Source organism: Engraulis encrasicolus, chromosome 23, assembly GCF_034702125.1.
Source record: "Engraulis encrasicolus isolate BLACKSEA-1 chromosome 23, IST_EnEncr_1.0, whole genome shotgun sequence".
Classification (NCBI taxonomy): Eukaryota; Metazoa; Chordata; class Actinopteri; order Clupeiformes; family Engraulidae; genus Engraulis; species Engraulis encrasicolus.
The window spans coordinates 31,134,987-31,161,810 of record NC_085879.1 but is presented as its reverse complement, the minus strand read 5'-3'; the positions used below and the strand labels follow the sequence as shown (position 1 = coordinate 31,161,810).

General features: G+C 43.7%; 1 protein-coding gene across 1 annotated transcript in view; it reads right to left on the bottom strand.

Annotated features, from left to right (window-relative positions):
- fgfrl1a (fibroblast growth factor receptor like 1a) overlaps positions 1 to 26,824 on the bottom strand; it is a 72,324-nt gene that overhangs the window by 42,667 nt on the left and 2,833 nt on the right. Inside the window, exon 3 of the mRNA XM_063190348.1 lies at positions 2,057 to 2,329. Coding sequence (XP_063046418.1) covers positions 2,057 to 2,329 — 273 coding nt within the window. The remainder of the gene's footprint in view (positions 1 to 2,056; positions 2,330 to 26,824) is intronic.

Here is a 26,824-nt window from a genome sequence, read left to right as displayed (position 1 = left end):
ATACAGATTCTACACACCTCTTTCGTCGTTCCCCTCGCTATCACAAAGTCAGACGGATACGAATTCAACTTTCAATAGTGTCCATAAACACTTCAACCTGCGATGACGTCGGCTGCTACGGGCCACCTCTCCTTCTGCCATGAACTTGCACTCTTTCATTCAAAACCATCCAGGCCACACTCCCTTCCTTGGTCTGAGAGGCCTGCACACAAGCCGTCTATGCACATGCACACAGGAAACATAGTGCACACGCTAAAAACTTATTTTTGACCCTACTCATACATTCTTATCTATACTTATCGATTCTGTTTTATTCTTACCCACTGCTTCTTGTTGTGTGTGTATCTGCTGACCGCTCCAAACAACATGCCATCTCGCTAGACTTTGAAGAGCGACCATAAAACACTTCAACTTTCACGTTTGTGGATGACGCTGGCTGCTCTGCCCTGACCTCTCTCTCTCTCTCTCTCTCTCTCTCTCTCTCTCTCTCTCTCTCTCTCTCTCTCTCTCTCTCTCTCTCTCTTTCATTCACAAGCTGAGGCCGAGGAAAACTCCCTGGTTGCCCTCTCTTTCCTCCTAAACATTACTAGGCCAGAGCTATTTACTCCCTCTCTTCCCCCCCTGTAGCACTACTGGTGCAACTTGTTTTCACGCTGCGCACAAGTTCACAGAATACCAAACACTTGTGTTGACATATTTAGTAACCTGGTACAGGACCCCGGCTAAGGCTCACTCACTTCCTGGAAGATCCAATGACCAGTTGATTCATGATCAGCCATGGGAATGGACACCCCACTAGCAGGCTAGCAGGGGCTTGGTGGTGGAGAGAGAGAACAAGGGTAGGCCCATCCGAAAACCTGTGGTAGGCACGCACTGCCTCCTTACCAGTGGCTACCACTCGGCGCCCTGGCCAGTGGCTTCTATGTAGCGCTCAGTTACAAATGGGGGTCCATTTCATTTTATAATACTAAGGGGGGCGTTGGCAGGTATATGATGAGGTCAAGCACAAGGCATTGACCCTTGCCTACAAAATCATCACAGGAACGGCCCCAGCTTATCTGACGGACCTACTAACGCCTTGTGTTACCGGAAGAGAACTGCGCTCATCCAGCACAAGCTGTCTGGTTCTGCCATCCAGTCGCTCTAGGTACTCTCAGTCAAGATTGTTCTCCGTTGTTGTACCCAAGTGGTGAAACGGTCTCCCAGAGGCAGCAAGACTGAGCACATCTCTTGCAGCCTTCAAGAAACAACTAAAGACCTTCCTCTTTAGAGAGTATCTACTAGACTAATGCTTTAGCTGGCCTAGCCCCAGGGCAGACTCTTGAGATGATGTTTAGTTTAGTTTGTGTGTTTGTGTGTGTGTGTCTTTGTGTGTGTGTACTCGTTATTTACTCTTTATTTACTGTTAAAAAAATTAAAAATATATATAAAAAAACCTAACCCCCCTTGCAACTGCACTTGTTGTTCTGTATATTTTCCTGTGGCCTTGGTATTTGCTTGGGATGTTGGCTATGATTGTGTCCTCTTTTGAAAGTTGTTTTGGTTATAAAGCTTCTGCCAAATGCAATGTAATGTAATGTAATGTAATGTAATGTCAAGGGGGTGTTAGGAGACTTATGATGAGGTCAAGGGGCCGTTTGACCAAAAAAGGTTGAGAACCACTGAACTGAGACTCATCGATGCCGATAAGGGTGTAGTAGATACTGGTGCTGCCGAACCCGCTTTACAGATGCAGTACATCAAAAAAGACCAGACCAGACACTCCCCACATAGCAAATTCAAGTTAAATCCCATATTATTATTATTATTATGGATAAACTGACACTCAGCGATAGGGCAACACAATATATCAAATGCATCGATATCGCAATATCTATTTGCGATGGGTGTATAGCAAAAATGACTAGCATTGCGACATTAAGATTTGCAATAGGTGTATTGCAAAAATTGCTTGATTTTTTATTTTAAAAAAAGGAAAAAAACGTTTAAATATCGGTCTCTGCCATCATGATATCGAGTATCCTCATTTTTCCTGGTATGAAGCAGCTCTACTCACCGATGACGATGAGCGTGTAGTTGATGCTGATGCTGCCGAACCCGTTGGTGGCTTTGCAGATGAAGGTCCCGGCGTCCTCCGCCTCCACCTCCTTGATCTTGAGGGCGTGCTGCAGGACGCGGAACCGCATCCAGCCGCTGTGGATGTTGCGGCCGTCTTTAGTCCACATGATGAGGGGCGGCGGGTCGCCCTCCACGGGGCACAGCAGCTTCATGGTGCGACCCACGCGCACCGTCTGCCGGTGGACCACCTTCTCTGCCACCCGCGGCGGACCTGCGGAGGGAGGGAGGGGCGGACAAAGAAGTGGTGAGAATGACTGTTTTGTTATTGTGACGTACAGCATGTTGCATGGTTAACATGGTGCGACCCACGCGCACCGTCTGCCGGTGGACCATCTTCTCCGCCACCCGTGGCGGACCTGAGGAGGGAGAGAGGGAAGGAGAGAGGGCGGGAGGGACAGAGAAGAGGTGAGAGTTAAGTGGGGACTGATTTGTCATTGTGACGTACAGCATGCGGCATGGTTAGCATGGTACGACCCACAAGCACCGTCTGGAGGTGGACCTATAGTGACGGACACACATACGGGATACATGAGGAAAGAGGTCAAAACTGTTACTAACAGTGGACCTGAGGAGGGACAGACAAGAGGTGAGAAAGGCAAGTTAGATGCATCTAGTCTCGATGGACTGTCACTCTTTGCTGAAAACACTCAATTACATCATTACGACATTGCTATGACAATGCGAAGGAGTGTTAGGTGACCGATTAAGACTTGCTCATTTCCATTTTGGTGACAATGTTGTTATAAAAGAAGGAGTAGAGTGACAGGTTAGTCACATTGCGATAGAGGAAGAGCTAAAGAGAATGAGTGATGGAGGTACTCATGGCATGAAAAGAAGGCCTGTGAAACTCTGAGTAATGTGACGGTTTTGTCATTGTGGCGTGCAGCGTGCTGTATGGTTAACACGGGCACTGCCCTGGCGCTAATGGAGGGGCACTCCTCTGCTACGCACCCGACCCCGGGTGCGATTCCAGTCTGGGCACTTTGTCGATCCTTCCCAGTCTCTCTCTCCCAGCTCGCTTCCTGTCACAACCTGCACTGTCCTGTCTCACAAAAAAAAAATATATAGGCTTGAAAACGCCCCAAAAAATACTTTAAAAAAAAAGACTGCCGACCGGTGCACCACTATCTCTACCAGCTGTGGGGGACCTAGTGAGGGAAGGACGGGACATATTAAAGCAAGATTCCAGAACCTCATGCAGAGGCAATTCTAGAGTGAGTACGGACCCCAAGCAAAAGTTCAAAAGAATGAACATCACCAGAACTGTAGTTTAAAGTCTTAGCTGTTATTCACCACCGATAGAAGTGTTTCTCAACGGGGGTTGTGCTGCCCCCCAGGGGGCATTGGGGAGCTCTAGGGGGGAGTTGAGAAGGGTACAGTTGAGAGGGGGCAGTGCTTAGTTGCCATTGGGGGTCATTAGTCTATTTATTTTTTTAATACAAAGGGGGGTGTTGGTAGGCTTATAATGAAGTCAAGGGGGCATTGGGAGGCTTATTTTGACAAAGTTTTTGGTGAGGGCCCGCACACCTCGAATGTTTCTTTTTTAGCAGGTGCAGCTTTTCAAGGTACTCCAGTCTTCGTTTAACTCAAGGAAGAGCGCGACACTGCTTCTTCACAATTCACCACTTTTTTCTTTTTCTTTTTGTGCTTTATTGGGAGGCTTACCATGAGGTCCAGGGGGGTTGGTTGGGTTGAGAAGCAATGATCTATAGCCCTGGGGGGCCCAAAGGGGCTGTCTTCCGTGCCTAGCCTGATGACAAGATGCACCCTCTGTCACCATGATCCACACATATAGTAATTGGGGTTTACTGTATGATGAAGTCAAGGGGGCTTTGGGAGGCTTAGGATGAGGTCCAGTTGGGTTGAGAAGCACTGATCTACAGCCTTGAGGGCCCTAAGGGGCTGCCTGCCTAGCCTGATGACAAGATGCACCCGCTTGTCATCATGGGCCACCCAGACATATAGTAGTTGGGACTCGGGTAATTTAGTCACCTCATCCCCCAATACCACACTCCTGCTGCTGCTGCTGCTAGTCCAGGTATTTACTAGGCCAGCTACCAGGGCCAAACAAATGGGGAACACATAAAAACGAACAAATGCCTCCTTTAGTATAGTAGCCTACTTCTTGCCATTGTTTATATAAAGGGCAAATGGAAAAAGGAGGACAGGAAACTGCGGGTCCCATTTAAGCAATTAAAGCAACACTAAGCAACGTTTGGTTGGTTGTCTCTCATATGGGCCTTGAACTGACTGGCTGTACAACAAAGACTACCCATGATTGCCAACCAGGCACAAGCCAACTTGCAGGTCTTAATTTCCTCTGCAGACTACGTGCTGCCAACATAATTGTCATTTGAAGGAGAGGGAGAGTCAGCAGAGCATCTCAGATGGATTTATTTTCTGTTTTTTGTTTAGAGCAGAGCAGAGCAACGTTAGCACTTCTTCATCAGCGCCATAAAGAGTACTCATTTACAAAGAAATAAGCTTAAGTCAAAGGAGTAACAAAGAAGTACAAACTATCTCATTGATAAACTTAAATATTGCATGGTGCACTGTTAAGTCTGTAAAGCAATATGCACAAATCATCTTACTGATGAACTTAAATATATGGGAAAATGTATGTCCAGCTGTGGCCTAGTGCTTTAGGAGTTGGTCTTTCAATCCGGAGGTTGTATGTTCCTATCCCACCTGACCTCTCCCTCCCTACACCTTACTCCAGGGACTGTAACCAATACCCTGAAAAGTAGTAACTGTAAGTTGCTTTGGATAAAAGCGTCAGCTAAGTGAATGTAAAAATATTGCATAGTGTGCCTTTAAGTTCGCCCAGCTGTCCACTTCCCCCTGTGCTGAGCTCTGCTGCTGTTTGCGTGGCCTGGAAGTAACGACTTGGCATATTGATGAATGAGGGCCTAAAAAGTATGAAGAGAAAATCTGCCATAGGCTTAGCCTTGGAATTTCTCTCATTCTAAAACTCTCTCTCTCTCTCTCTCTCTCTCTCTCTCTCTCTCTCTCCCTCCTGCTCTCCCTCTCTCCTCTTCAGCTGCCTTTCTCATCAGCTCGCAATCCCATGTTAAAAATCTCACACAGATTGAAATCTCATTCTCCCTCGTTGCAGCCCAGAGACCTGAACTACACACACACTGCACACAGCACAGCAAGGGCCGGTTCGAGGTATTTGTGGGGCCGTAGGCAAAGACAGACTTGCTGCCCCCCCCCCCCCCAATTCTTCTCTTCACGCTACACGTATTGGGTAAAGGCCACCTCAAAAATATTTTGATAGCAGTTTCATGGCAGTTTTTGGTCGTTGAATGTAGTGAGCTACCCCCATGCTCACAAGGTTCTATACAGCACTTTGCCAGGGGGTCGGGGTATTGGCCTAGGCGCCCTAGGGCCCTAGGGCGAGAGGGTGGGCCCTACTGAGGGCCCTAGGCGATTACCTAGTTAGCTATCCCTGGTTGTGACAGGCCTGAGCTCAGCTCCTGCTCCTGCTCCTGCTCCAGCTCCAGCTCCACTCCGCACGCCCACTCTTTACCCAGATTTACGAGTCCAGCCTTCTGCTTTTCAGCCCTCCCTCCCATTTGCGTTTAAAACCCCTTCTGCTGCTGGGCCAAAGGTCTGACCAGCAGCTACGTATGCTACCTCTGAGCTGCCTGACTGCCTGCCCAGCCAACCATGCTTAACTCATTGCTACACTCTCAGCTACTTGCTAATACATTTATTGAAGAAGGACAGATATAGTTAAAAGGAAATAACAGCATACAGTACTACACGGGTCAATGGGGTTTCAGTATAGTGTCAGGATAGTGCAACCACCACAGCTAATTTCACTATTGTATGGATTAAATCTTTTTTGTTTTTGTTTTAAAGGAGGTTTTTGTTGTTTTTATTGGATTATCTGAGAAGAATTTCATTGCAATACCTTAATGACCGACAATTACTAATTAATTTATGGGCCTTAGCTGTGGTTGTACTACCTGACGTCTGTGCAAAAAAAAAAACGCACGTGCACACACACACACACACACACACACACACACACACACACACACACAGTTATTATTACCACTACAATTACTATTACTACTACTAGTGAGCATGGAAGCAGGGGACCTCCCTTGATTCAGTGTTTAAAAGTTGAACTCAATGCCAGCTACAGGACAATGGCCTAGACACAGTATATGGAAGCAACAGAGTACACACAGTAGGGCTGGGCAGTATACCATTAAAAAAAACGTGATAACGGTTTTCACCTACACAAGGTTCACTTTTTGATGAGAGAAGGGTTTTTTTAAGGTTTTATTCCAAAAAGTGATTAAAATAGAAATGGAGATTAATTCAAATTCAGGATTTTATCTTTTCTTTTCTTCAGAAACATTGAGATGTGGGGAAAAATTGCTGCTTATAAAAAAAACAAAAATTAATGTGCATAACTGTGATATGCATTTTTTCCAGAACTGCCCGGCCCTAATACGCAGTAATGAAATTCTAGGTTAAGTGAGTTGTGGGGGAGCAGACAGATTTATCTCTGCATTGTTGCATAGGTTTTTTTTAAAGTCTGCTAAATCAAGAGAATGTTTCAGCTTTTTTAAGTCTAACTCAAGAAAATGAGAGCTACCAGAACTGCTTCTACTACTAATCCTACTACGACTAGGCTGCTACTAACACTACCACCAACACCACCACCACCACTACTACTACAACTACTACTACTTAATACAATGACAATGCAGCAGAACACACGCACGCACGCACGCACGCACGCACACGCACACACACACACACACACACACACACACACACACACACACACACACACACACACACACACACACACACACACACACACACACACAGCATCTGTAAATCTGTTTCTGCCGGCTCTGCAGCACTCAGCATTGTTTACATTTGAAAAAAAGTTTAACTCACAGGAATGAAAGCAGCCGGGGGGTGATATGCCTGTATTGTCTAAGAGGAGAGGCATCTGCACCAGTGACACTAGCTGTCTCTGCTAGATCTGTCGTAGCCACAATAACCAGTGGTTCAGATTTTAAAAGTTCATCTCAAAGGAGTTACAGCAGCATATCATCACTGTCCAGCAGAACTCCACGTTCTATCATTTCTTTTTATTCTTTCTTTATTTACAAATATAAATCAGTACTATTGGTCAGTCTCCATGAGAATCACTCACCGGCCACTTCATTAGGAACACCTCTCTAGTGCTGTCTTGAACCCCTTTTGCCTTCAGAACTGCCTTAACTGCCTGCAACAATACTCGGGTAGGCGGTGGCATTCCAACAAAGATAAATTGGTGCTAATTGGCCCAAATTGTGCCAAGAAAACATTCTTATTCTATTATATCTCCAGCCTGAAACATATTCGCCAGATTCTTATCCACAATCAAATAATACAGATAGTACACATAAAAACACACACATGAGGACAGACCAGTACAACGTATTACTTTTCCACGTCTACTTTGCACAATTAACGGCTAGGGCATTGAGCGGGGGGCAGCAATTAGATTATTCTCTATACTTAAGAATGCCCCATGATTCGATACGATTCGATTCGATACGATACGATACGATTCGATTCAATCAACGGCCGTAGGATCGATGCATCAATAAATGAAGAGTTCAGATGCAAAACCCCCTAACTCCATTTCTGAAGACCTGCACTTCTATATTTTTGGAGAACCCCGTTGTTGGTTTGGTTTACATTCATGTACTTGATAATACATATAAATAGTTATATTACATAAATAAAATAAAAACATATGCAATTTGTATAGCTTTGTATTAAATAAAAATAAATTAAGATTATTTTCTGAAATGGCACTTAGGGGGTTTTGCATCTGAACTCTTCAAATATTGATTATTATTTACACACCTTGCTCTAAATCAGTGGTTCTTAACCTTTTTTCTGAACGCACCCCCTTAGCTGTTCCCAAGACAAGCCTTGCACCCCCATCCCAAATGTCTACACGTGTATACGCACCAAAAAAATGATTTAAGTGATTAATTACAATGATTCTTACTTCAGACATTAACCAATACTTAAATGAATTTACATGGGGACGAAAACATTTTTAAATTTGATCTTAATTTGGCCTAATTATAATGTTTGGAAGCAGAATTTTGGTCACAACCTCAACACAAACAAAATTCCGCGCACCCCCTGAAATCTCTGGCGCACCCCCAGGGGGTGCCCGCACCCCAGGTTAAGAACCACTGCTCTAAATTAACTTTTTCACCAACAGCCAAAATGGCCAGTAGTAGATGTTAATCTTACTAGCAAAACACACACTCACTCGGGTCAAAGTGGATAATACGTTGGTCTTTTCTTTCAGCCAACCAGAAATTTCACCAGCATTTGGTTGGCTGGCTGGTGTTAATTTAGAACCCTGCTCCTCACACATGACCCAAAACTTCCCTGGCAAATACCACCCTAACACACCCTAACTAACACATTTCCTGAGCATGGCAAACAGTACTCCGGCTGCTACTGTAAACTAATCTCAAGATTCAAGATTCAAGATTCAAGATTTGTTTATTATGTCTTATTATAGGTTTGAAGTCTATAAAGAGTAAAAATTGTTGGTTTTTTGTGTCCTCAAAAAATATTTAAAAATAAAAATAAAAAAGAGGGGGGGGGGTGCAAAGAAAGTGCCTTGTTGTCTTCAGCATGAATTCAGTAATCTAACTGCTTTCAGTAATCTAACTGCTTGCAATAATACACTGTGGCAATGGGGGAAGGTTTGAGTAGGCCCATTTACATTTCCCCAACGGATCAGCAAAGTAGTATGAATTCATTCTAGACATTCTACTTACCTCTTTGGGCAACCCCCACCTTCACTAGACCCCACTTCCTGTGGGAAACACTGCACTGGCTATACTAAAATCTAAACTTACACTCATGCATACCAATGGGGAAAGGAGTTAGTCTGACTTGACCTTGTCCAATGCTGCTGTCTTCTTTAGCAATGCAGTTGCTAGCTGCTTGTTGATAGAAAACAACAAACATATACCACCAAGAAACGACTATGCTTTACAAGCAATACACATATGGGCAATACAAGGCTATTGGAACTACATTAACTACTTTAAAAAGTAGTAATCGTGCTCTGTAGTCTCTGCATATGGGCAATGGACCCATGACTGAAATCGTAGTGAGGTGGAGTAGATTTTGGTTTGATAACATGACCAAATAACATGAATAACTCCAGGTATATACTTCATAGCATTGATAGTCAATGGGCGGCTCCAACAAAATAGAACTCGTCTCTAATCGCTAGCCGACATCCGCAAATGTCCGCCGACATCGGCGCCAGTGTACGGGGTTCTGTTGAAAACAATGGAATCGAACTTTTGCGGAGCAGTGCTGAGCACTTTGTTGGAGTCGATGTGCGCAGGCCCTAACTCGGTCAGCCACCAACTTAACTAGCACATTTCATGTGGGAAACAAAGCACGGGGTCTCTAAAATCTAAACTACTACACTAATGGACAGGAATGGAATAAAGCACTACAGAAGTTTCAGAAGTTTAAGTTTCACGTCTCCTTTAGCACTTGAGAAAAATAACTCCGTACTATACTCACAACTATTGCAACTACTTCCAAAAACCTTAAAGGGGTATGCCACTATTTTGGGGCTTAATACAGTTCAAATCGTTGGCCAGGGTTTAAGACAAGTTAAAAGAGGGAGTATGTCGCTAAGCTAGTGAAAGTCAATAGATCCGTGTAGCATGTAGCGTGCTACACGGATCTATTGACTTTCACTAGCTTAGCGACATACTCCCTCTTTTAACTTGTCTTAAAGCAAGACAACGCTTAACATGAAAAATAAGACACTTTACCACCTAACCCCAGCCAACGATTTTTACTGTATTAAGCCCCAAAATAGTGGCATACCCCTTTAATCATCAGCATAGGCAAAGTCTCACAGCTAAACGGTTATGTGCATGGGGGCTCCACAGTCTGCATGGGTGCAGTGAGGTGGTAGTAGTGCAGTCAGTGTAGTGCAGTGAGCTGGTGTGGTGTATGCAACAATAATAGCCAACCTAATAGCCAAACTAATGGATACAAATGGGGGAAAGTACTAGAATCAGTAGTTACAGTCTCACATCTCCATCCGTTAGCACTGTAGCAATGTCTAATAGTTGATACAGTCGTTGTGTTAGTGAACAAAGGGGCTCCACAGTGTGCATGAGTGCACAGCACCAGTGGCTACAATAGGAGTGTGTTGAGCTGAGGGGGAAGATTGTGTAAATGGATCAACAAAATAATATGAACTCCAGGCATACTTCCCACCTACCTTCCCCGCTACCCCCACTTTAACTAGCACATTTTCTCTGGGTAACACTGGTTGCTCAGGTCAAACCCTAAATGCTAAAATGAATGGATACCAATGAGGAAAAGGGCTAGTTTTTCAGTAGTAACAATTGCACCTCTCCGTCTGTTAGCACTGTAACAATGTCTAATAGTTGATACAGTCTGTGTGCACATAGGGGCTCCCCAGTGCACATGAGTGCACTGGACCAGTGGCTGCAATAGTGTGTTGAGGTGAGGGTAGCAGAGTAAATGGGGAGTGGGGGTGGAGGTGGGGGTGGGGGTGCAGTGAACGGATCAAGTTGACACGGCCGGCAGTCAGCAGATTCCACAGACTTTAATGTTCGCTACGCTGTTTTCTCTCAAGCGAAGTGTGGACCGTGGGAGTAGATGTCAGAACAGTTAAGTTAGTTCAGGCAGTGAGAGAGGGGGGGGGAGAGAGAGAGAGAGAGAGAGAGAGAGAGAGAGAGAGAGATGTGTAGCATAAAGACAACATACAAGAGACTTTCATTTCCAAACAATTAGCGGCTGTGTGAAAAGAATTATGTTGAAAGCAACTGGACTGGACATAGGACTAGGACCTTGTCCCTTATGGTTGCTTGTAACGGTAGCCTAACTCTTGACTAACATGGTCTAAATGCATGGCTAACAAAAATATCAAAAGAATAGTTAATTAACACTTATTGTGTGGTAGGCTATGGACGATAGGAACAAACCATTAATACAAATAAATAAAGGTAATAAAGGTTTTTTTTTAAGTCACAACAAAAATGCATATCTTTTCCTTGTCTAGGTGGGAGGGTATTTTTTGCTGTCAAGACAGCCACCTCTTAACTGTACCGTAAAGTGGCAAGGGAAACCTTGGAGATAACACAGGGATAGGGACAGATGGGAGATGGGTCTCTAAAATCTGGCAGAAACCTGGTAAAAAGGGGAGTGTTGGCAGACCTGGCTTAGGCTGTCAACACACTGCAACCTTTTAGCAGCAGCAGCAGCAGCAGCATGTTTGGCTTACTGAGGCTACTTGCAATGCAGGGAGCACACACACTAGCGAAGTATTTCACAGTTGTGTGAAAGAATAACGAAGAAAACGCAACTGGCAGAAAACTCTCACCATCACCCATCCAACACTTTTTAGCTAGTCTCAATAGCCTAGGCACACAGTAAATGTCGCAGTTTAGACATTATAAGAGCGTCAGATTTGACTCTCTAAATTACAGTTTCTCAACAGGGGTGCCACAGTTCTCCAGGGAGCGTCAGGGAGCACAAGGTGTTGACAAGACTCTCGTCTTCTGTGACTAGTTCTACTGCATTAATGCCTGAGCTGGAGTTTCTCTAAGTCATGTTGGGTAGGTGTGTGTACTCTACTTAACACAGTGCTAATGTACTGTACTTAAAAACATGAAACAAAACAACCACTAACTCCTATTCTTGTTCTGTATTTTTCCTGCGCACTTTGTTTCTGCAAGTGATGCATGCTATGAGTGCGTTCTCGATTGTAAGTCGCTTTGGATAAAAGCGTCCGCCACATGTGATGCAAAATAGGCCACTCTACTGTATGACTGACAGCTTGTCTAGTGTGTCAGCACTCCAGAAACCAATACCTTAGGAGAGGGCTCCCTGATATAGTACTGTACTGTAGTGCACGCACACATGCACGCACGCACGCTCGCACGCACGCACGCACACGCACACCCGCACCCGCACACACACACCCACCCACCCACCCACCGACACACACACACACACACCCACACGCACACACACTCACACACACACACACACACACACACACACACACACACGCACACGCACACCCGCACCCGCACACACACACCCACACAAACACTGTAGCCTACTGCAGATCTCTAGCCTGTAGTCTCCAGCCTACTGAAGTAAACAGGGCCACATTGTAACTGAGTGACAGCCTTAGATAGCGCTATTTGGTCAACACTACCATACGGTACTCCTTGCTCCAAAACAACTGACAGAAAACACTCACCATCACCAGAGATGTCAAAGTTAAAGTAAAAGTGAAAGTAAATTTATGGTCTAAGTACAACACTTTCACATAGCTGTTACACCTGTTACTACATTCTACCTAATGAGGTAGATCGACTGTATTGTTACTGAAAAACACTAAAAACCTAACAAGGATACACCACAAATTTGATCGAACCAGGGCAGATTTAGGCCATCGTAAGGCAAGTACACAGGTCTACTGGTTAGTCAGTTAAGTTAACTGGAAGGAAACAGTTTTTTGTTGTTGTGTTACTTTTATTTTAGCCCCATAAAGCACACCAGTGGAACGCTGTAGTAGACATTGAAAAGTTAACTAATATAGTACTAGATTACTATGACATAACATAAGGCATTTAGTAAAGCACTACAAATTGGTCATTACCACCATTATTACCTGATAACAGGTAGTTTATAATGCTGCGCCTTAAAACTTTGGACATCTCTGACCACCATCAGAGATGTTTTTTTTTTTTACTTCAGCTAGTTTCAACAGGCACACAGTAAATGTTATTAGTCCAACAGTAATAAACACGGCAGGTTAGTTTGGCCAGTACTCCCTACTCCAGATCAGGACTGGACAGGACAGTGGAGGGGAGGTTAACGTAACATAACGCAACGCTATGGGGTTAATATTTGACAGCGACTGCCTCCAGTGCACTGATAGTGGGACAAACAGAGAGCGTTGCCGTTCTGGTCCCCAACCTAATCTAGTCAACACAACACACTTGGCCACTTGGTCCCGTGCTGATTGCGGAGAGCGGGGCTGACTGCTGGCTGCTGCTGGCATGGCACCTGCCTGTCTCTGGCCTTATCTCGTATAAACATCAGGACAGGAGGACCAGTCTTTTGTCTGCTGCTAGGCCACAAGCACAACCACAACCAAAAGCAAATACATTTACACAGTATACTATCTTGCGGTGTTCAGTCTTAAGGACCAGTCTTTAGGTTAGCCTACTAGGCCAGTACTTCCAAACATTTTCTGTCCTGCGTACCCCCTCAGCATTTATTCGTTATGCTTTATTCTTTATTTATTAATGTAAGCGAATACATAAACACAGTCTATCTTGCGTGGTCTGTGTTAATTCAACAGAACACATAGAGAAGGATCAAGTGCACTTCACAGAAGAGTGTTACATTCATTTTTTAATTGTGTAAATTGTGTTATTCTGTATTTAAAAGGGTAGAATTAACACTGCAAGATTTTCCCTTTGGTAGGCTATATGGAATTATACCAGTCTGTGATGTTAGTAAATGAGAATATAACTGAAAAGGCTGACTGTACCGCACATTTTTAAAAGAAAAGCTTTGCAATATGCTATTTAGAGTGAAAGGATGCATCAAAATGATGTAGATTAGCCAGTTCATTAGCTAGTTTTTTTTTAAAAATTACTATTATTTTTGTAGAGTCATGTGTTGTGTGTTATGCGACAGCTATGTGTAACTTATGTCCAAGACAAATTTCCCTCAGGACGAATAAAAAGAATCTTGAATCTCAAATCTTGAACAACTAGGCTCTTTCTCAGACATTCAACCAAGTAACGCCTTAGTAGCTGCCATGCCTAGAATAAAGCCGAGAAAATACATGTAGGAATGGGCGAGTGTCAACTTACCCTCAACAGCCAACTCAAACCTCAGACTTCCTAAAGCTTTTGGCGCCTGCCTGTTTTCCTGGAAACCCTAAAAATAATCTCATTTAATACTTTCTAAACTTTGCAAATTTAGACTCAAAATTGCATTAGTTTTTTCTCTCTTCATTCTAGAGAGAGTTTGGCTAGACAAGTGCCCCCCCTTCTATAGCCCTTACATACACATACGCACGCACACAGACACAGACACAGACACAGACACAGACACACACACACACACACACACACACACACACACACACACACACACACACACACACACACACACACACACACGCCGTCTGACACGGTCCATCTCCTGACAACCATGTCTGTGATGACATCCTGTTTACCTTAGCAACCAGCGTGGCATACCCTGGAAACCATAGTAACCGCAAGAGGAATTAACATGCTTTTGGGGCCTTTTTACGAATTTGTAATGGATTAATTGCGTTTTACTGAATCCTTAGTGTGGTCCAGCCTAAGGCTCTTCTCTAATCTCTTGTATCCCATGTGTCAAATTAAAGTTACACACACACACACACACACACACACACACACACACACACACACACACACACACACACGCGCACACACACACACACACACACACACACACACACACACACACACACAGAAGAGTTTAGTGCTAAGTAGGGCTGGGCGGTTTTGGAAAAAATGAGCATCACGGTTTTCTTGATGAAAATTGACATCACGGTTTTCTGCACGGTTTTTTGATAAGCGGCGATTTCCCCCCAAATCTTAATCTTTCGGACGAAAAAAAAACTGAAATTAAATTTAAAAATGAGATACAATCATGAATTTAAATTAATCTCCATTTCTATTTTATCACTTTTTCATTTCAATATTTTTATATTTTATAGTTTATATTTCCCTACCCAAGACTTTAAGTTCCCTTTCAAGTAAAAAGGGTTAATAAATTATTATAAGCAGCTGTTTTTGGCTTTTTTCCCCAAGACAGCCCAAAACTGCATATTTGTTCTACACCTGGCAACACTACTTGCTTAGTTCTCGTTGTACACCTGGCAACATTGATCACTACGACCGCATGTTGCGCAGCGCAGCGCGAGTAAACACAGTGGGACAGAAACGGAACAGACTGAAGAGACACGAAAACAAACGGATTTACTTGACATTGTGTGAATATTTTCTTTGAATTAAAGGCCAAATATAACGTATAATGTATTTTGTCAGGTAGTTTGTGTCATATGGCGATGTATTTCGCTCCTATTTTGCTCCCAAATCATTTCAAACAGCAATGTAGCAATGTATCTTGTCTGCCCATTGCATTTTGCAAGCTAAATTAGCCTCAATGGCAAAACTCATATGCAGCCTTAACAGCAGTCCTGCACACGCAGTTGGGATGGTAATGAAATACAGTTAAGGATCTGAGAACTGTTGTAGCCTATTAGAATAGCCTTTTATTTAACTTTGTGAGATCAAATGTAAGCTAAGTTGATTTAAATGTTCATCATGATTCATCCATGCCATGTGGGTTCTTCATTAGGCTATGCTTCACTTTCACCAGCTTCTTCAGTGTGATTAACCAATTATTTGTATTGCTTCAATCAACATCTTAAATTCTGTAGACATTCCCTAGTAGAAAAGCAACAGTGGACTTGGAGTTGAAATGAAGTGTGACACCAAGTATGAAGTTCACGCACATATATGAACAACAACAACAAAACCGTCTCTCATCAAAAAGAGAACCTTGTGTAGGTGAAACCGAGATCACGGTTTTTTAACCGTAAACCGCCCAGCTCTAGTGGTAAGCAACATGGGCTTCTTTTCTGGAGCATTTTTTTTTAATGCAGACATCTTTCACACTTCATTTCTCATTTCTCTGTGTCACCCTCCTTGCTGTCTGATTTACCCGTTCAGTGTTTCCCAAACATAGTCTATTCTGTGGTGCTGTGAAGACAATTTCTCTCTTTCCCAAACTCACTTCAACAAGACGTTCAGCTGACTTAGTGCACTGACTAAAGTGACCTGAATGAATGGAAATCTTCATGGACACTGCATGCGCTGAAACTGACAAGAGATCATCAGGAGCACATATAGATGACGTTTACATATTGTACCTTTAAAGGGACACTGTGCAGGAAATGGTCAAAAAAGGTACTGCAACTATGCTGCTCATTGAAACTAGGCTCCCTATTGCCAAATTTGATCTTTACATGAAAGTTTACTGAGTAATAAACACAAATTTTCTAGTATGGTCCAAGTACAGTCTTTTTTGCAGCTAAAATGGCTGTTTTTGGAAATTCAAAATGGCGGACCATGGAGAAGATCCCCCTTTTCATGTATGAAAAGTGCAATTTTTCCAGTCATAATGAATACTTAGAATTTGATGCTGGTGGTAAGTATTCATGAAAAAGGTAACATCAGTGAATGGGTAGCATGCTAAAAACTACAACTAAAAATCTCACACAGTGTCCCTTTAAGTCATTTAATCAATGTAACAAACTAACTAATGAGGTCAAGTGGGCATTGGGAGTCTTACGATGAGGTACAGGGGGCGTTTATTCAAAAAAGGTTGAGAACCACTGAACCAGAGTCATCCCATCTACAGCACCATGACAAGTCCAGCTGCTCCCTCCCTCACCCTCCCTCCCTGCCTGACTGCTAAGTCCCTGTCAAGAGTGTTGTTTGCCAGTTACTCACTCACCAGACGGCTTGGTCAAATAAAGACAGCAGCAACAAATCTGGCAAAGGTTGACAAAGAATAACAAACTGGGCGAGAAAGATGTCACCTTAAAAATTAAACAAATCTACATTGTCAGAAGACAGCACGGAATAACAAAGACGGCATGCCATGGAGACTGAAAGAGGTTGACCAATAAATAAACAAAATGTTGCAATGAGACAGCAAAGTGACTGACAAAGGATGGCCAAAAAATAAACATACGCCTAGATAAAATTCAGGAAGTAGCTTAGTAAGATGAGACACTGACGAAGGCAACAGCCGAAACGTTTGTCTACACTTCTGCTGCTATGTAAATAATAAAAAATAAAAAAGAAGAAAAGAAGAACCTGAGTGCGATCCACTTTTTCACCTTCCAAAAAATAAACATAGAAACGATGCCAGCTAAAACAAATGTTGAAAGAAGATAGCAACAGACAGCAACGAGACTGACCAGGGCTGACCAAAAAATAAACGGAGAGAAGATGCCAAGATGCTAAAAGAGAGCATCATCAGAAATCAGCAACGACTAAATCAGACAGCAAGAAGACTGACACAGGTTGACCAAAAAAAAAGCAGACAGATGTTATAGCATAAAAATCTCAACGGTTGTTGTTGAGACAAAAAAGATTCAGAATATTAACCGAAACGTAGCAAATGAGGTGAGGAAGATGGCAGTTTAACAAATACACATAAACCAATGTTGTGAAAACTCTAATTGCATTGTGTGGTGCCACGGGCAAAAAAAATGGGCCATTGCAAGTGTAAGTTAATGAGTGTACCCCTGTTGACATGTACTGTATGTGTACAGCTGTTGGTCAATTTGTGCACTTGGTTTTTCATTCTGTGGTGCTGCACCACATAATAGGCTATGTACTGTACGGGAAACACTGAAAGAGTAAATCAGACATCAAGGAGGTTGACACAGAGATATGAGAAATGAAATGAAATGAAATGTGAAAGATGTCTGCCTTAAAAAACAAAACAAACAAATGTTGTTGAGACAGCAAAAAAAGATCCACAGTGTTGATTCAGAATATAACATATGAGTTGAGAGGCATTTCAGTTTTACCCCAAAAAAGGCAATTGTTGTGAAAGGTAAAGGTTGCTTATTATGGTAGCCAGCTAAGGAGGCATTCGGTGAAAATGGCTGTGCACAATTGGAAGCAAAGAGATTCAAAATGTTGACCAACCCCAACCCAACCCCACCAACCCCACACACACCAAAAAAAAACACCACACACATACAGTATACACACACACACACACACAAACAATAAGGTGAGAAGTATGTCAGCTTCACCGAAAAAAATGTTGTGAAAGGTAAAGGGTTGCTTATTATGGTAGTGGGCTAAGGAAGCATGCGGTGAAAATGGCTGTGCAGAACTGATGTGTTATTGTTAGCCCACTGTGGCAGGGTCAAGCATGTGACCCCCGCGCTGCCCTCTTGCAGCCTGGAGTCCCCTGAGCACTGCTGCCTGCCTGGCTGGCTGGCTGACTGGCTGGCTGACTGGCTGGCTGACTGACGACTGCTGCAGTACACACACACACACACACACACACACACACACACACACACACACACACACACACACACACACACACACACACACACACACACACACACGCACGCGCACACACATACACACACACGCGCACACGCACGCACGCACGCGCACACGCAACACACACACACACACATGACTGCTGAGTGGCTCAGTCTGAGCTGAGCTGGGGGTCACTGACCAAAGCATACACACACGGACAAACGCACAAACGCACAAACACACACACATACACACTGACACACACACACACACACACACACACACACACACACACACACACACACACACAGACGACTGCTGAGTGGCTCAGTCTGAGCTGAGCTGGGGGTCACTGACCAAAGCATACACACATGGACGTGGAAACGCATGCACACACACACACACAAGCATACACACACACATACATACACACACACAGAAAGACACACACACATACATACACACACACAGAAAGACACACGCGCGCGCGCACACACACACACACACACACACACACACACACACACACACACACACACACACACACACACACACACACACACACACACACACACATTCATACATGCAACCATTTTATACTAACAGAAATACACACACACACACATGGATGCATGCACACACACACACTGCAAACACACACTACACACTGACCTGCAAGCTTCCTTTAGCAAAGTCAGTATATTCTTGTCTTATAAGAAAAAAAAAGCTGCACTACGTCCTATGGGGATAATTGTTACTTACTCACAATGGTCCCAAAGTATTATAAAAGATTTAAAAGAAGATGATGTGTAAGGTGATGTCTCTAACCATGCAAACACACCAGAGGAGACAAAGAGTCCAAAAAAATGTTGCTGAATTGGCTTCATAGCAAGAGCGACACGAGAGATGATATAGCGACAGAGTATGACCATTTAAAGCAGAATGCGACATTCCAATTGGCTGTGGCAGCTGTTGCCGATCCACACCATAGCTTAAGTTATTAGCATAACATTTGCTGTAGTTCAACAACAAACTGTCGCACGAGTCCCTCAAATCGTCTCTTGCCGCCCAAATCGCATTTGCCTCTTCTGTTGACAACTCCTCCATACAAAGTAAATTACTTCTGTAGCCTTTGTTGCTCTAGTTGCTTTTGGTGTGACAGCAGTCATTTCTGTCCTACACAGGCCTGGCAAAGGTAGAGGAAAATTCTGAGCAGCAAGGTAAATTCCATTGAAGTCTCTCTGTTTTTTCTCTGTTTATATATACAAACGTTGAACCAGAATTTTTCAAAATCTCCACTTTTGCTGGAGTTTTTAGAAAGATTCGTTTTCGGGAGAAAAACCTTGATTTGTGTGTAAACAAAAGGCAAAAACAAAGGGAAAGTAACTTAAAATACCTACTGTATGTGGAAACAGTCAGGCTGCCCTCCGGGACAGAACTGTTGTGCCACTCACATCGCCTGCAGGGTGACAGCAGCCCTTTGTAACCTGCAGAGGCCTCACAGTAGAAAAAAACCTGAGACTGAATCTTTGACACTTTCAAATAAGAAATGCCTAATGACTGTTTTATTCTTGCAAACCAACTCTGTGAAGCCTGAAATCAGGCATTGAGACTGAATGCTAGTATCAGCCCTGCCTACAGTAGTTTGGTCTACACACTGGTCAGATAATTGGTACATAACAATGTAACAACCACACAACAAAATAGAGAGGGAAGGCCATCATCTCAGGAAGCAGATGACTAAAACGAACCACTTTTGATAATGATAATGAATTACACTTAGGGCAGTCATGGGTAAACAATTAGGGCATCAGACTTGTAGTAGCCCAAAGATTGCGGGTTCGACTTCCAACCCGCCAGGTTGGTGGGGGAACTAATTGACCAGTGCTTTCCTCCATCCTCCTCCATGACTGAGGTACCCTGAGCATGGTACCGTCCAGCCGCACTGCTCCCTCGTGGCGCCATTGGGGGCTGCCCCCTTGCACAGGTGAGGCATGAATGCAATTTAGTTGTGTGCAGTATGCCGTGCTCACTGTTATGCTGTGGAGTGCTGTGTCACAATGACAATGGGAGTTGGAGTTTCCCAGTTGGGCTTTCACTTCAGTTGGGCTTTAACATTTAATCTATTTTGGCTCCGCTTGCTGTCACATCAGAGGTGCCATCCCAAAGTAGGACTGAGACATTTTACACCAATGCCAATGAAGGGGAAGGGAACCAGGAAGAGCTTTTGGTTCTTCCAATGTACCGTTTGGTGCAGACTAAAGACCAAATGCCAGACAGAGGTGTGAAAGCTAAACCCTAAAACACACTACCTAAGGCACCTACCTAGGTAGTCATAGCCTAATATTTAGGTGGTCTTTGGAACAGAGTAGGGCTGTAACGATACATTCAACTCACGGTTCGGTTCGAATCACGATTTTTGACCTACGGTTCGATACACCCCACGATTTCTGAAAAGTATCTCCCCTGAAGTTTGGAAACACTATCACATCAAATCATAAGGTTGTTTTCTGGACTAATGGGTAATAAAACTTTGAAAGGGCGTATCACGATACTGCCTCCTTGTATCACGATACAGTATCGTGACTCTGTGTATCACGATTTCTCGGTTCGATACAATATCGTTACAGCCCTAGAACAGAGGGTTGCAGGTTCGAATCCTGCCCTACCAATAGGGTGAAAGTGGCCATAATAGACAGCCGTGGTGTAGGACAGTAGATCACAGGGTTGCAGGTTCAATGCCCACCCTTATCAATCCCGTCCTCCATCCATGGCTGAAGTGCCCTTGAGCAAGTTACCTAACCCCACATTGCTCTATGGACAGTAGAGAGAGACCTTCCTTGGGCTGAATGTATGTAAGAGTGAGCTATGGTTATTAATATATGTGTAACAATGTGTGTAATGTCGTTTTGTGTAATGTCTTCTGTATTTAAGTATACATGCTCCTTGACACCTTAATTTCCCCCTGAGATCAATAAAAGATCCTCTTCTACTGTACTCTACTTTACTCTATGTTCCTTAAAGTTACGCTGATTTTGTTAATGTACAGCTCTGTCACCTATTATGCCACTCACATGGCAACACACTTTCTGCACACTTCCTTTGACAGACAGCTCTCTCTCTGAAACGCTGTCCCTGAAACCACAGCTCTCTCAAAAACATGGTCACACATAGTTCATGCTTAATGGGAATCCTTTGTTCAAATAATGCACCTTCAAAGATATTCAAACACAACCACATCACAGATCTGAAAATACTTAAAGTAGCGTAATCTGAAAATTGCACAATGTGTGTGGTTGGGTTTTTTTTATTCTATTTTTGTTCTTTCTTTTTGTTTAACCCTTTCAGAGCTTCTATTATAAGCTTGCTGTAAGCAAAATGGCAATGAGCACATCTGAAGACTTTTGGGAAGCTTAATGCATATGTATGCAACGTCGTTATATATATATATATATATATACTGTATAAGAAAACAGTGTCAGATTCAGAAAACAATCAGATTACCAACAATCCAATCTGAACCAAAAGGCGGCACAACATATTACCGCCTGCACAACATAATAACAGTACAGAGACATTTGGTCCTATAAACAAAACCACAATCCCACATCAAACACATTCATGTAGCCTTACAGACAGCAAAGAACATCGCATGGTCTAATGCAGGTATGTAGTTTGGGGTTTCTTTTCTTTCTTATCTTTTTTTTTTCTTTTTTTTAAACAACAAAAGACATCCCAGAATGCAGATACGGATATGTAGTATGTGGGTGTGGGGGGGTTTTCTTTTCTGTCCTATCTTTTTGTCTTCTTTTTTTAAACAACAAAACCTATCCCATCATGTGCATGCACACATCACATACGTGTGTGTGTGTGTGTGTGTGTGTGTGTGTGTGTGTGTGTGTGTGTGTGTGTGTGTGTGTGTGTGTGTGTGTGTGTGTGTGTGTGTGTGTGTGTGTGTGTGTCTGTGATGCATGTGTGTGTGTACTGTATATTACCACAGTCTTTGCAAGTCAATAATTTCATTTAACTAAAACTTACATTTCAATTCATGTCATAAAAATCACGATTATGTGGGTTGGGGGTTTTCTTTTCCCTTCTTTTCTTTTCTTTCAATTCCTTTTTATTCTCCAACAACAAATTGTAGCCCATGACCACCATACTGGCAGACATGGAATGCCAGGCAGACAGGCAGGCCAGGTACCAACCGACCCCCTTACGGGCAGTGGAGGCAGGCAGGCAGGCAGGCAGGCAGGCAGGCAGGCAGGCAGGCAGGCAGGCAGGCAGGCACGCACCAACCAGCCCCCTTACAGGCAGGCAGGCAGGCACGCACGCACCAACCAGCCCCCATATGGGCAGGGGAGGCAGGCAGGCAGGCAGGCAGGCAGGCAGGCACCAACCGTCCCCCTTACAGGCAGTGGAGGCAGGCAGGCAGGCAGGCAGGCAGGCAGGCATGCACGCACCAACCAGCCCCCATACGGGCAGGGGAGGCAGGCCAGGTCAGGCACCAACTAGCCCTCATACGGGCAAGGGAGGCAGGCAAAGGGAGGCAGGCAGGCAGGCCAGGCCAGGCACCAACCAGCTAACTGACCCCCATATGGGCAGGAGAGGCAGGCAGGCAGGCAGGCAGGCAGGCAGGCACCAACCAACCAACCAACCCCCCACCTTCCTGCTGCAGCAGCTCTGCCGAAGTGTTTACTTTCCTCCCCTCTAGCCCCTCCTCTCTCTCCCTCTCTCTCACTCACATGATAAGGGGGTACGCAGTCAGACCTCCCCCACTCCTACACTGCAACACTGCAACACAAGCTTAGACCAACACCTTGGTACCACCACACACCGCCCGACCACGCCAGCCGACCAGAGCAGAGCAGACCAAGGCCACACTAAATCTCTCCACATATTTAAACAAATTATGAAGTCTATAAGGCAGTCATGAGTTACGCCTGCCTGCTGTATACATTACACATTGTGTGTCAAGGAGGGTTTCACAGTACTATTGCAATTGCAATTACCTCAGTAAGTGAGGAAGTATGCATTTTATTATCCCACAGTAGGATAATGCATGTGTTGCAGCAGTATCATACATACAACTTGTGCAAAAAAGTACACGACAGACACATACATACAGAAAGTATGTGAGGGGGGTACTATAAGCATAGACTTTTTATAAAAAATAGATGTTACTCTCTAAGTAAATAATTTAATTAAAGGCTTAAAATACAAATGTATCAGCAAAAAGAACATTACATACTCAGACACTGCATAAGTAGATGCATGATATCAAAACATTACATTTTCAAAACAGCAATACAGTACAGTACATTCGTACAACCACACACCAACACAACCAGGAGACCAGACCAAGGCCACACTAAATCTCTCCAAACATTTAAACAACTTAAGTCTGTAAGGCAGTCATGAGTTAGCCTACATAGACTTTGGCTGCACATATCCAGGGCTATTACAATTAACATATTTGTACACACAACATAAAAATGCCATTTTGTTCAAATAATATATTTTCAAAACTTTGACGCCTTCGTACCACCCCACACCAGAGTAGACCATAACAGACCTGCCAGGCCAAGGCCGTCGGAAATAAATCTTAAAATCTGTCCACATATGTAAACAACTCAGTAAGTCTCTAAGACAGGCATGGGTTAGCCTACATACATCTTGTGGATCCACGGGTTTACAATACTATTGCAACAATTACCTACATATTTGCACACTGCATTAGAACTTGGGCCCTAAGACTTCATAATACACGTAAGCTATCAAGAAACATCAGTGAAGTGTGCACTGTATGCTGTGTGTTACTCTGTTAACCCCTTAACGCAGAGCCTATGTTATAATCTTATTGTCAGCAAAATTGCAGCGACGACCATGACTTAATCCTTAAGGCTCTCTGTAAAGTCATAGCAATGTTGTTATGATGTATTTGAGTATTTTCAGTAAAGAGTGAATAGGCGCTCGTCCACTGGCCCATCTGCAGTCAGAGGCTACGCTAAGTACTATGTGCAATGACTAAGGGAAAGAAACAGCATGTTTAATCGCTAGTAGGGATGCAAACGATTAATCGACTTTAATCGATCAATGCATTAATCGATTAAAAAACATTAATCACAATTAATCGACAATTCAACTGACAAGAGACCCAGGTGAAATGGGCATGTGAAGAGTGTGTGTGAATAGTGGGAATATGCCAATCACCTTTGGATTAAAACATTGAAATAGAATTCATTTAAATGTGGTATTTTATATAAATTTTTAAATTACATTTTTAGATTTAGTAGTTTTTTCCCCGCGAAACATTGACATTTCGGGGGAAAATGCCACTTATCAATTAATCGTAAGTCGATCGATAAGGCTAAGAAATTAATAAGAAATTAAGAAAATTAATAAGAAATTAATCAATAATTTGCATCCCTAATCGCTACATTTAATGCTAAATTCTAGGGCTGTAACGCAATACACTTAACTCATAAATCGCTTCATATCATGATTTTTGACCTACAGTTTGATACTTCCCTCCATTTTTAAATGTACGTTTTCATATCAATTCATTTCCTTTTTTTCACATTGCCCATTGTTTTCTGGACTGACAGAACTTTGAAAAGGCGTATCAAGATACTGCTGTATCAAGATATTGTGACTCTGTGTATCACAGTTTCTCGGTTCGATACAATATCGTTACAGCACTACTAAATTCAAATGATTACAAGGCCTCCTCTTACAGACAGACGGTGCCTGTCATCATGTCAGGGTAACTTCAGGATGGCTTTGCTCCCTGTCTGTCTACTGTGCCTGTGAAGATTCCCATTCATCCAGATTATCTTTGTCAAAACAGTTTAGTTGTACACAGTAAGCACCTGGACCTCTTTTGTCACCCAGCTGAAGAGATGAAATGTCTCTCAACTCTAAGGGCCCCCAAAAAAGAGAGGAAGGCTTGTGTCGTCTCACAACTGATGTCTTTTGACTGACTGTGCAGGTCCAGTGATGGGCATAGACAGACAAGGCGGTTGCCTAGGGCGCACAATGCTTTGGGGGCACCAGCAGTGCGAGGGGGAGCTAGCTCCCGAACTTCAGACGAGAGCTCCGGAACCTTGGATGGAAACTCAGGGAAAGACATCACAGACCCCCCCTTGGGGGGGAGCCACCCATCCATTGCGCTCCAGGACTTCCTGCTTGATAAATTAAGCACTGGGCAGCACCAGTAACACCCCAAAGTCCCAGAATACCAAGTGAAATAAAACACTAAACTTTAAACTGACAATGATTATTCATGGGCACTCAGTATATATAGTGTATGTAGGTAGTACTAGATCACATGCCTTCGATCAGATGTACGATGCTGTGTTTACAGCTGCTAATTTGTAATAATTGCACAAAGAGGAAATGGGGTGGGTGCTTGCCTAGGGCACCAAATTGACTAGAACCGTGTCTGTGTATTGCAGCGTAATGCAGGGCCTCAGAACCAAAGCCCACAAATCCGCCACAAGGAAGCCTTGGCTACATCTCTCTTAAAGGATAAACCTTACTACGTGCAGCAGGACAAGGGGTCAAAGTGAGAAGCTTGACTTGACTATGAAAGACTACAATCTCAGGCAATACAACAGGGGATCTGGGGCAGGGAAGTCTGTCTTACAAGGAAAGAGAGCAATCGCAGAGAACAGGTCTATCAGCAGTGCGATGTGTTATTATACGGGCACTGTATACCAGTATCAGTGTGTGTGTATGTGTGTGTGTGTGTGTGTGTGTGTGTGTGTGTGTGTATGTGTGTGAGTGTGTGTGTGTGTGTGTGTGTGTGTGTGTGTGTGTGTGTGTGTGTGTGGTGTGTGTGTGTGTGTGTGTGTGTGTGTGTGTGTGTGTGTGTGTGTGTGTGTGAGTGAGAGAGAGAGAGAGAGAGAGAGAGAGAGAGAAAGAGAGAGATACGGTACATACAGTATATTAGCAGTAACTGTATGTGTGTATGGAGAGAGAGAGAGAGAGAGAGGCGGAACTATGGAGGGCAAGCAGAGTATTTGCCCCTACCCGTATTGGCCCTATTATGACGTTTTAGAGGCTGTATGGGGGGCCCAATCAGTGTTCTGCCCTGGGCCCTGTGTGCAATTGTTCTGCCACTAGAGAGAGAGAGAGAGAGAGGGAGAGAGAAAGAGAGAGAGAGAGCGATATGTGTGTGTGTGTGCGTCACTACTAGGTCTCTACAGTGTGTTCCTGTGTGTTTACTTTTCCCTGTTGTTTACTTTAGCCCAGGTTGAATCCTCCCGCAACAATAAATACACAAACTACATCCAAATTCCTAGACCGTGTGAGACTCCCATTCGTCAGCTGCGAGATATTCAGCACATGGCCCAGCCGTGACTCAAACGGCTGGGAACTACTGCACTGCTACACCGGCGACCCGGTTTCGATTCCGGCCCGGGTCATTTCATTTGCCGATCCTCTCCTGTCTCTCTCTCCCATTGCTTCCCTGTCTCCAGACT